General features: G+C 44.2%; 1 protein-coding gene across 1 annotated transcript in view; it reads right to left on the bottom strand.

The window, feature by feature from the left end:
* CDK15 (cyclin dependent kinase 15) overlaps positions 1-12,318 on the bottom strand; it is a 456,073-nt gene that overhangs the window by 253,856 nt on the left and 189,899 nt on the right. The window contains exons 8-9 of the mRNA XM_086958557.1: positions 7,995-8,115; positions 1,473-1,566 (exon numbers count right to left, since the gene is read on the bottom strand). Of these exons, the coding sequence (XP_086814683.1) occupies positions 1,473-1,566; positions 7,995-8,115 (215 nt within the window). The remainder of the gene's footprint in view (positions 1-1,472; positions 1,567-7,994; positions 8,116-12,318) is intronic.

Genomic DNA, 12,318 nt, shown 5'->3' with positions numbered 1-12,318 from the left:
AAGGTAAGTGCACAGAGGTAGGTAAGGATTTTCTATTATTAACTCCACATCTACATAGCTACAAGATATATGTATCACCAAGGTATATGCATGTTAAGTTAGGTATAGAACATATATAGAAGCCTACCTTTCAGCATTTTGTCCTTCGATATTGTTGTAATGATATTCCATCCTGTCGATATTAGAGATTCGATATTCCCAGCCTACACCCTTATTTCACATCCTCCGGCTCACAGCTTTTGAGACATAACAGTTGAGTTAATGTAGTAATGTTGTGTTAGAAGTTAATCTCTAACCGAAGTCATCTCATCATCGCTTGACCCTTCAGCCAACGTCTGAAACTCTGCTGCAGCCCCCTAAGGCAAACCGAAAACCAGGTTTTCAATTTCTTTCAGAATGACACCTCATTCGGACTACAGTAAAGCCAGCAGGATGAATAGTAACTTTCTGACCTTGCCAGGAGAGATTTTCAAAAAGCCCAAGGATGTTGGATGGTAGGTGCTGTTGGATTTTGAAATCAGAAATTATTATAAATCAATGTGTGCAGAAATGCCAAGTGGTCCCATGTCCCTTGTTATACATTCACCCAGTCCTGAATTTATAGCAAACAGCATATTTAATTCTGGCACTTGTTGTTTCATTTTTGTCAATTTAACTATGGCCACAAAAACCCCACTTCCAACTGTCTACTCATGACAGTGGGCCACTTGGAAATTGTCTATGCCTTAAATTTAATATCCTAATCTTTCCCACCATCCTCTTCAGCCTTTCCAATTGTACACATTCGCCACCCCTCCTGTCCATATCCTTTTCACAGGGTTCCTAAGAGGCCTGACACGGTCGAACAGTAACATATTGGTCCTTACAAACTACGGCAGTGAAATTGTGACTATATTTCCTTTTTGCTGACCATTTTTAATCCGGTGAAGATGTTTAAAGTAGCGCACATCCCATAATACAGCCCTTTGACATAAAGCAAATGTAAGGAGACAATCTATACCTTGGCCGAACTTGTAAATGGATGTGAAAACAGAAAGATTTTATGCATATACTTCAGGGGATAAAAAGAGGTCACAGCATGGATTTCTCCTAATGCCAGTGCAGAACTGAAGAGAGAGCTTTTCTTTCAGGTGCCTGTAAGTATGTGCAGTTATCGGATAGTATTTATATAAGCAGTCACTGTGCCATGTTTACACCAACATGCAAGCAAGGGAATGGTCACATTGTGTTGCAAATTGCAGGAAAAGGTGAGACAAGCACATATGAAGTAGGATGTCATCTGTGCACCAAGAACCCACTCTTTCCAAAGCACTAGTGTAATATTTAGCTTCTAATAGTGCTAACCCCACCCTCCACTACGAAACTGCCAGGCCCCTCCCATACAGGATAGAATTTGCAAGTGACAGAGGTGGGCCAATTAAAATGGTGCTACATCAATTAAGCTTTTGATTAAAAACACTTGTCTCACTCACCAACCAGATCTTCTCCAGCTGGTCTGTGGCATTACCAGACCCAGGTAATGCCGGCCGGCCTTGAAGCATTTCAATTAATATGCATCCTGCGCCCCTAAAAAGTAAGGAGGGAGGTAGGAATGTATTTAACTTTTTAGTAGATGTTCATCTGGTAACTTAAGAGAAATGGGCCCCCCACCCATTCAAAAATGTACTATACAAGTAACATTGCTTCTTGTAAACATTTACTTACTTTGTATGTAATGAACATATGCGTTCTTTGGGTGTCCTCTGTATTGTGTTGCTGCTGCCTTTCCCTGCACCACCAAGTGGTTATCATGGTGTAGCAGAGATGCGATGCAAGGGCCAGGGCCACCTGTCCCCCACCCTGACTGGCCATTGGGGTTATCATAGAAACAAGCCAATCTGCTGCGATTCTCTTCAGTTGCAGCTCCCACACTGAATAGCAGCAGCAGCAGCACTTCCTCCTTTATTAGGTCTCGGCTAGCGTAGGCTGCGCTTGCGCAGTCTCGCTGTTGAGATTTTATGTTTTGTAGTAGGGAGGTAAACAAGCTAGCTCTTCTCCATTGGCTGGCTTCCTAAACAGCGGCCAGCCATTGGAGAAGAGCATTGTCTGTAACTTTAAGCCCCATCCATTTCGGATTGAGGGGTGTGTTTTTTGCTGTCCTTTCTCTCCGTGACGTCTTCAGTCACTCAACAAAAAACACGCCCCCCTTCTGAAAAGGACGGGACTTATCCGCAGCTGCTGCCACCATTTTGCTTGTTTGTCTGTTTCTCCACACTCCTCGGGCACCACCCCGCTCCTTTAATTATTTAATTTACGCCGCTGCCTACCCCGCGACTTAATGTTTTAGTTAAATATTTAATTTGCGCGGGTGCCTCTGTGAGCTGTATGCGCCCGCCTTCCGCCAGCTCTTCCTCCCCCCTGCCCTGGCCGAGAGCAGAGAAGGCTTGTAAATGTAAATGTAAATGAATTTATATAGCGCAAATCACCGAGCGGTTTCTAAGCGCTTGCTTAGGGAACCCGTCCTGGTATTCCCCTGTGAGATAACCCCGGCAGGGTATCCACAAGGTGAAAGCCAGGCATCCCGCCGCGAGGGGCCTTGTGGAGATTAAGCAAGCTATTGCCCAGAGTCGCAGAGTGTGAACCTCTGAATCGAGTAGGCACCGGAGCGAGAATTGTCGAGTCCATGGACATTTTAGGAATCAATCAACATTTTTAGAATCAAGACCCCGCCGAGCCGGGAATTGAACCCTGGTCCCGGGCTGACCTCTGCTTTCAGGTCTGCCTCCTCTAACCAGTGAGCCACACTTCTCCACAGTGAGCCACTCAGCTGGCTTCCCCAGCTGCATGCGTCCGCCTTCCGCCGGCTCCTCTTCCCCCCTTCCCCGGCCGAGAGCAGCATGAGGACCAGCAGCGCCAGCACGCCGCCCAGGCTCTGAAGAGCAGTCCCGCGCTCCCACTATGGTGGAGCTCTTCGAGAGGGAGAGCAGCGGAGCCGCCTCTGGGGCTGAGCAGCCGCCGGAGGAACCGGGACGGCCACCGGAGAGGAGTCGCCGCCGTTCCACCGCCCCTGGAGTACCTGCAGCGGCCGAGCTACTGCGACGCGCGTTCACCCTGGAGCAGATCTCCAAGGTGCGTCCTCGGTGCACGTGTGTGTGTGTGTGTGTAGTTGGGTCCAGTAGGCGAGTCCCTACATTGGTACGTGTTTGCCTCTAATATTTTGTAGTATTTATCACGATGCAGAAGCACACCACTGTGAATTACAATGGTCACATTACGTTTCTTTGCTAATGGCTGGTTGTCATCTTGCTTGTGAATCTCTAAGTTATACAGTTCTCTGCTTGTCATTGTTTTTTCTTGCCTCTGTTCTCTGCTTGTCATCGTTTTTTCGTGCCTCTGTTCCCTGCTTGTCCCCTGCTTGTGATCGTTTTTTCTTGCCTCTGTTCCCTGCTTGTTATCATTTTTTCTTGCCTCTGTTCTCGGCTTTGTCATCGTTTTTCTTGCCTCTGTTCTCTGCTTTGTCATCGTTTTTTCTTGCCTCTTTTCTCTGCTTGTCATCGTTTTTTCTTGCCTCTGTTCCCTGCTTGTGATCGTTTTTCCTGCCTCAGTTCTCTGCTTGTCATCGTTTTTTCTTGCCTCTGTTCTCTGCTTGTCATCGTTTTTTCTTGCCTCTGTTCCCTGCTTGTCCCCTGCTTGTGATCGTTTTTTCTTGCTTCTGTTCCCTGCTTGTCATCGTTTTTTCTTGCCTCTGTTCTCTGCTTGTCATCGTGATCATTTTTTCTTGCCTATGTTCTCTGCTTGTCATAGTTTTTTCTTGCCTCTGTTCTCTGCTTGTCATTGTTTCGTTTTTTCTTGCCTCTGTTCTCTGCTTGTCATCGTTTTTTCTTGCCTCTGTTCCCTGCTATTGATCTGCTTTTCTTGCCTCTGTTCCCTGCTTGTGATCATTTTTTCTGGCCTCTGTTCCCTGGGGTGTTACTGGGCAGAGAGCTCTCTATGTGTGTGGCTCTCAGTGTGTGTGGCTCTGTGTGTGTGGCTCTCTGTGTGTGGGACTCTATGTGTGTCTCTGTGTGGCTCTGTGTGTGTGGCTCTGTGTGTGTGTGGCTCTGTGTGTGTGTGGCTCTGTGTTTGGCTCTGTGTGTGTGTGTGTGGCTCTGTGTATGTGTGTGTGGCTCTCTGTGTGTGTGGCTCTGTGTGTGTGTGTGTCTGGCTCTGTGTGTGTGTGTGGCACTCTGTGTGTGTGTGTGGCTCTGTGTGTGTGTGGCTCTCTGTGTGTGTGTGGCTCTGTGGGTGTGTGTGTGGCTCTGTGTGTGTGTGTATTTGTGTGTGGCTCTGTGTGTGTGTGTGTGTGTGTGTGTGTGTGTGTGTGTGTGTGGCTCTGTGTGTGTTGGGCTCTGTGTGTGTATTGGGCTCTGTGTGTGTGTTGGGCTCTGTGTGTGTGTTGGGCTCTGTGTGTGTTGGGCTCTGTGTGTGTGTGTGTGTTGGGCTGTGTGTGTGTTGGTCTGTGGGTGTGTTGGTCTCTGTGTGTGTTGGGCTCTGTGTGTGTGTGTTGGGCTCTGTGTGTGTGTGTGTGTGTTGGGCTCTGTGTGTGTGTGTTGGGCTCTGTGTGTGTGTGTGTTGGGCTCTGTGTGTGTGTGTGTGTGGGTTGGGCTGTGTGTGTGCGTGTGTTGGGCTGTGTGTGTGTGTGTGTGTGTTGGCTCTGTGTGTGTGGCTCTGTGTGTGGCTCTGTGTGTGTGTGTGACTCTGTGTGTGTGTGTGGCTCTGTGTGTGTGTTGGTCTGTGTGTGTGTGTGTGTGTGTTGGGCTTTGGGTGTGTGTGTGTTGGGCTTTGTGTGTGTGTGTGTTGGGCTGTGTGTGAGTCGGGCTCTGTGTGTGTGTGTGTGTGTGTTGGGCTCTGTGTGTGTGTGTTGGGCTCTGTGTGTGTGTGTGTGTGTTGGGCTCTGTGTGTGTGTGTTGGGCTCTGTGTGTGTTTTGAGCTCTGTGTGTGTTGGGCTGTGTGTGTGTATGTGTGTTAGGCTCTGTGTGTGTGTTTGTATGTGGCTCTGTGGGTATGTGGCTCTGTGTGTGTGTGTGTGTGTGTGTGGCTCTGTGTGTGAGTGTGGCTGTGGCTCTGTGTGTGTGGCTCTGTGTGTGTAGCTCTGTGTGTGTGGGTGGGTGCGTGTGGCTCTGTGTGTGGCTCTGTGTGTGTGTGTGTGGGTGCAAATGCAATAGGTCTCGCATTTGCGAGAGATTAAGCTATTGGCATTGTAAATGACAATGCCATTTATGTTTTAAAAACAAAATAATGTCATGAGCAATGCCAATAGCTCTAACTTTAACAAAGACGAGACCCTTGCATTGTAAATGCTTGTAAACTCCAGATATGGGTATTTACTAGGGGTGGGCGGAATTTGCGTAAAAAATCTCTGCAAGCAAGCAGAGTTCTATGAACACGCAGTATTACTTGTTCTGCCTGTTCGAGATGCTTTTTTCCTGTTCGCGGATGCTGTTTGCGTGCTCGGGGGGAAATATCTTGAGAACACTCATTTTGAAAGCGCAAACAAAAAAAATTCCGCGAAGCCATCGATCACCGAATTATTGGCAATTCAGCATTCTCAGCGGAACGTGAAATTACCCAAATTCCGCAAAGTCAGTGAGTGGAACAGAATTTACCACCCAGGCCTAGTATTTACCAGGTATTGCAGTGGCAGGGAGGTGTTCTTAGGTTAGACTTGACATCTATTGCTCGACCTGGAAGGGTCTCAGTAACGCAGCTGTACAGGGAGATGCAGCATCGAGGGTTATTATCGGAGCAATATGAAAGGGTCACAAGAACTTAAAAAGTAAGGATACAATTCACTAAAGATGTCCATTGGCAGGGCTTGCCACCACACTAGAAAAGGTCTGCACTTTAAGTGTTGCTGGTAAGGATTGAGGTGGCTTGGCAAAGCATTGTTTAGGGGCCTGAAACTGGAGCAACAAAGAGTGGGTCAGATAAGAACAAGGGTCCATTACTACTGGAATTGTGGTTGGTTCGCAGAAAAAGCATTCCAGGGTCATGAGGCCTCTCCCAAAGTGAGAATAAGCATAAAGCGTAGAGCACAGAGCTCCTAGGGTTGCTTCTCAACTCTCCAGTGACACAGTGTCTTTGGGTAATGTTCGAGAGATTAATTCTCCCAAAGAATAAACACTGAAATCATGCTCCAAAGCCATATAGACATGACGATCAATATAAAGATGGGAAACTATTAGATAAGGAATTCTGTTTACAGCAGTTCCAATTTGCACCCTGTCATAGCTACAGATTATTTCAATAGCAGCATTGGGCAGATGTAAAACAAACTCAGGAATTAACGAGTAGAGAGAAAGTACCACTAGAGACAATGTTCCATAATAGGCAAATGAAAAAAAGGACATCCTGGGCCTCTCACGCATTGCGCGGCAGACCACGTCAGCGCACGTCAGCTTTTAACGCTTGCAGGCGGCAGCCGAGGGTAACTGCTGTTGACTCGGCTTTGGTGGACGACCTTTGATACTTTCCCTGGCGTTTCTCGTCCGACAGAATCATCTGATCGCCGGTGCGGCACTTTGATGATGGCATCCTGCGATTAATTTGTTGACCTCTATGACGTTTTCAATTACGATGCGATTCAAGCGCTCCTGAAAATGATTCTACTTTAAAACTTAAGTTACCACATGCCATTTGGGCGCCAGTGGGCCCTAGTTTTCATGCGATTTACCATGAACAACCTGCCCCACCGTATCCCTCAGGTCCTGATGAAGACCCCGTCTTAAGGTCCCACGTTTACCTAACTATGTGTCTGGGGTCGAAACGTCGACAGAACACAACCCCGCACCAGTTAGCGCGACCAGTACTCAGGATATTAATACAAGCGCCAACAGCATGGTCTCAAACTGAATTAAGCTATGAACATTGACTGTTTGTTTGCGTAAACTGGCTCTCTGATGAAGCCAGGGGGAATTCTGTTTATGTATTTTCATGTTTTAGACCTACTTTTTACACTGTGTTCAATCTTGCACATTCCTTTTGTCTCCCTCAACACTCCATCCCACTCTTCCTATCCCTGGGGCACTAATGTATTTTCATTATAAAAAAGCAATGTATGCATTTGAAATCACATTGTGATTAAACAACAGTGTGTAAATTCGACATATACATTTTTTTGCATTTTTTTTCTATATCTATGTTTAGCTTTGTTGTAAGTAGACCGGGACCACTCTCTTTATGTACCAATGTTCTATAATAGGCAAATGAAAAAAAGGACATCCTGGGTATACTTACATATACATTATTTACAATGAGACAGACCACAAAGGTGCACAATTAACTAGGCAAAAAGACTTGAACACTAAGAAATCAGAAAAGTCATGGTACAAAATTTGGATAAAGACAGCCAAATTGTCCATATTTACACAACACACATAAAATATATAGGATCCTAAGAAGGTGGTCTTTCACAACTGCTAGACTCAAAGCAATCTACGGGAGCCCAGACTTGCGTGGAAAGGATGAGGTGAAATAGGCAGTATGAAACACACGGGGTGATTCTGTAGTCACAATCAGGGATCCAGCAAGTACTTTTTGACAAACATGAAGGACATTACTGGAGTTCACTAGAACTGGAACACGTGGTGTTAATGGGAGGTCCAGGCTGTGGAAGTAAAAAAGGTACCCCAAAATTTAGACATCCCAAAAATTACCGCAGTCAAAGTTCCCACGTTTACTGGATTGGAGATGGTGTTAAACCTCAGTTTCATGAGGCAACGAGACCCCGCGAAAAGGCTCCTCACAAAGCATCGGAAATCAAAAATACAATTCAATAAGTAAATGAGAAGGATTGAATGGACCCACTCAATAACTGAGTTCAAGATCAATGAAAAGTTAGAGGGTTTTATTACAGAATTAAAAAATAAATAAAGCTGTAATGAACCAAAGCCTTAAAGACTCTGTGATTGAAGTCTTTTGAGGATGTGTCATGCCATGTCTCATCAGATGCCTGTTTCAGGGAAGCCTGATCATACCAGATATCCAGCTCTGAAGAGTAGTCAGTGGCTCCAAGAAGTACATCAGGAGGTCGGTACCAGAGCGTCACCACCTCGGTGGAGTAGGTCTGACTAGGGATGGACTTGGCACGTGCAAGACCTGCCAAAGAACCAGAACAATAATACATCATGAACAGCAACAACAAAACAGGCAAAGTCTACAAAGTAAAGACGTCAGCATTATGTGAGTGCTGCTGACCTGTTCTTAGTCTTTGTTTTTGAGACATGGAATGTCCAGAAGTTGTAACAAAGTAAAGTGCAAACCAGCATTCATCCGGGAGTTGAGTAACACTAAAGAAAAAAAACATTCTTCTAGGATTAGCTACGAATAATATTATTTATCGTTGATGATTTTACCTTTTTGTGTGGGTGTGTGGAAATGTCAGTCCAAAACTATTGAAATTCCGTTCCTTCTCCATCAGAAAAAATCACCTACTCTCAACACATTAAAATATGAATGACAAATATCTTGATTGAAAGATAGTATCATTAAGTTATGCTTTTTTGGCCAGTGAACCTGACACAAGCTTTGCATTTCTGAATTGGTGGTCCCTGCATAACCTAATATTACCTGCAAGTACTCAGAGGTTATTTCATTTTGGCTGATACTGACTGACCTATTCCTTGTATTGTATGATTCCGTGTTTATATCTTCTATAGTAATAGTTTAGCTTTCCTGTTCATGGAAGAACCTGCAACACATCTATGCATATTAAGTCATTCTGACTTATGACAATTATACAGTTGCATATACATTATTTTAAATATATTTATACGGTTATACCTTGTGATTTGCTGCTAATGCAAGATATTTTTTCCATATTTTTCAATTTCACTGATAATTTTTTCTGCTATAACTTGTAACACTATATATTTCTACATAATGAAAAACGTCTTTCTGTAAAGCATTCCAATGCCCTTGTTTTTTCGTCGTTGCTATATGAATTAATATAAATAAAAACACAAAACAATGAGATAAAATTTATAATCAATTAGTTTACTTTTTGTATCACATAACTCAGTTCGTAAAAAAGGTTTTGAAAAAACCTAACCTCATTTCATTATAATTAGATGAGTAATTGCAAAAATAAGAGGAAATACTGTTGTAGGTCATTTTAAAACAATTTAGGTCATCGTTATGAATTTATGAATCAAAACACAAATCAGATTTTTGGGGTAATTCCATCAGAAGTAGGTGAACGTGTAGCTGTAAAATGGCCCGGAATCCAAGGAAACAGAAGAACTTAAACTGCCAATGTCTATGTTATTCCTCATTCCATAAACGCCTTTAGGGGATAACTCATAATCCCCAGCAATGCCAGAATCTTGAATTACTGATACATAAAATATTGATAATTTCTGGTCAGGTATTACTACTCGGAAATAAGGGCACAATTTTAAACTGGGAATGAGGTCAATTATGTTATAATTTTTGACAACTCACAAATTCAGCTGCATCTTCGGAGAGATGACTGAGAGTAAGTGCTGCACCCAGTGTAAACAACACCAAACTAAAAAGGACGGGTTCAGTGCTAAACAAGGGGATGCATGATTTTTGGGGTGATTATTAGAGATAAAAGGCACTATTTTGATGGCTGGTCTATTTTAAAGTTTTAGCAGGTAAGTGCACAATTATTTTAAGGTACACCCTATTTACAATGCAAATGATGGATACAATTTGAATTGAATTAACAATGAACGATATATTTAATCATTGGGAATAATTAAGGTATTTGCCAATGATTTCTAACCAGTGGTTTAAGAGGATCCTAGCAAGTACATAATGAGGAAAGTAATATCACACAGCATTTCAGAATTACTAGATTTAGATAAAGCACATTTCAGAACCTGCGATAACTGCATGGATCCTTCCATTCAAATAACGTAAGCGGCTTTAAATCAGTATGCATAGTTTTGTGTAGTTCAATCCAGAGGTGAAAGTTATGGGGGCAAGGGGTCAAAAAACTAAAGAACTAAACAAAACTTGGCATGAAGCTTGACATTTACTCAGACTACCTCAGTTCCTTATTTGCTGTAGTGTAAATCTCTTCAGTAGTCTTTGTGGCATTTGTGTTACAAAAAGACGATGGTTAGCTTCAAAGGGTTAAGCATACATGAAACAGTGTATATCTTGACAGTTTATTCTTGGATTACTGGCAGATCCAAGTTTTCAAATCTACTGAGAGTAACAAATTCCCTGGAAGAAGGGACATTTTTTAATCCAATGCAAGATCCATGGATTCATGAAAGTTTAGAGGATTCAGACAATCTGATTAGCTAACAGCGACTGTTTTTGTTGTTGCAATGGCCATCAGAGGATGCCACGCACTGAAGCCTCTATCCTTAAAAATAATGACACGTGGAGCTCACGGGGACAGGGAAGGCAACACATGATGACAGTGAAAATGCGAGAGGGGTCCCAAATGGATAAATACTGCCCCCTCCACCCCCCGAATTAAAAAAATGCTCTCCTTCGTTCTCTTGGGATTAGAATTTGGATCTGTGGATCCCCAAATATGTGGGTGATCAGCAAATTGTTCGAAAACTCTGTATTTTTATTTTTCAACATCCTGAAAAAATGAAAACATAAAAAATCACAGTGCAAGTATGCAGATGATTAGGTCACATGGAGGCTGGACACAGGCCAAGCCTTACACAGAGAGAGCATTATGCACTACTGAAGGCCATTCCAATGGCATGGGTTTGGTGCAGGGTCTCCATTCAGAGCCAATTATGCACAACCTAAGGCTTGCACCTATGATTCAGTGGTGCATGTGGCTGGCTGACTCATTGCACAAAGTCTGGTGCAAGGCAAATACTCTAAGCTTCTTAAGCATGGTTGCAGGCAATACACAGCTAGTTCGATACCAGTTGAGCTGGTTGGCATAGGGATTGGCATAGGGCCCGCCCAAAGATGATGCACAGCAGTCTGGAGGCATGGGGCTGTTCCCTGGCCTGGCCGTAGGCTACACCCTGTGCCCAAAAGCCTTAGAGGATGCAAAAAAAGAATTAAAACAAATAGTCATCTACACAGGTTATGCAGCGGCATTGTTGTGGTGTGCAGTGGAGTAGGTGAGCCACACAGTAATTGGGCAAATTGGGTGGAGAAGTGTGGCTCAATGGTTAGAGCGGCAGACCCCGATGCAGAGATCTAGCCTGGGACCAGGGTTCAATTCCACGCCTCGGCGGGTCTTAGGCTCAAAATTCCACGGGCCTGATAATTCTCGCCTCAGTGCCTATTCCAATCATGGAGTCCTGCTCTGCAACTCTGGGCAATAGCTTGCTTAATCTCCACAACGGCACCCACAACGCTAAGGATGCCTGGCCTTCACCATGGGGGTGCCCAGGAGTGGACGCCTCACAGGGAAAACCAGGATGGGTTCCACAGCGGTATTCGTACAAGCGCCTTGAGACCCTTGCGGGTGACTAGTGCGCTATACAAGTATCAATTTACATTTTACATGAACTGGTGCAGGCATAATGTCAACCCCTGCTGTGCATGGGCAAATGCACTATGCAGAGGTAATTGACCCCACTGGACTTAGGGCACAAAGATTTGCTGCCGGTTAGGGCCTATGGCCTGAGGGGTACCAGAATGCATTTTGGCTCTTGCAATTTTAGTTTCTACATTATAGCTATCCGTCAGTGAATACTGAAGAGCAAATTTAGAGTGTGAATGACAAAGTTTACTCTGTCGGATGGCTGCCATTCGGAGGGATCTCCGTCAGCCAAATGTAGAGATGTCCGCCTGCCCCATGGACATTTCTCTACATTGACAGGAACCATTGTCATGGCACTTCCTGTCAATGTAGGAAAGTTTGACAGCTGGTACCATTAGCCATGATGGCAAGCTGTCAAACTTTTCAATTTTATTTTGTTTTTCAAAAATAAACTCCATAAGTGGGAGCTTGTTTTTGAAAAACAAAAAAACTACTGACACCTCATCCATTGGTAGGTTTCTCCCAGGATGTGGGGTAATTTGCTTTATTTTTTTCTACCCCTCACTGCCAGCTTTTTCCTGGCAAAAAGGAATTACATTGTCCACCCTAAATACTTGAGGTCTGCCCCTCTCTAAATGCAGCAAGCAGATGAAGGTTAGGCAGGCAGGGTACATTTGATGCAGTACCCTGTCCACCAAACTCTAAATACCCTTGTTCATGCTCACAGCTCTTCCTAGCCAAGTCACACAACGCAAGCTGATCCTGCCTCTTCGCTCTCTTGACTTTATTTTCTACAGTACCCATACTTTTTTGCATGTAGACCACTGCCTCAGACTCAAAAACATTTCCACTTTGACACTTTG

This window comes from Lissotriton vulgaris, chromosome 2_1, assembly GCF_964263255.1.
Source record: "Lissotriton vulgaris chromosome 2_1, aLisVul1.2, whole genome shotgun sequence".
Classification (NCBI taxonomy): domain Eukaryota; kingdom Metazoa; phylum Chordata; class Amphibia; order Caudata; family Salamandridae; genus Lissotriton; species Lissotriton vulgaris.
The sequence above is the reverse complement of the archived record's forward strand: the minus strand, read 5'-3'. Positions and strand labels throughout refer to the sequence as shown.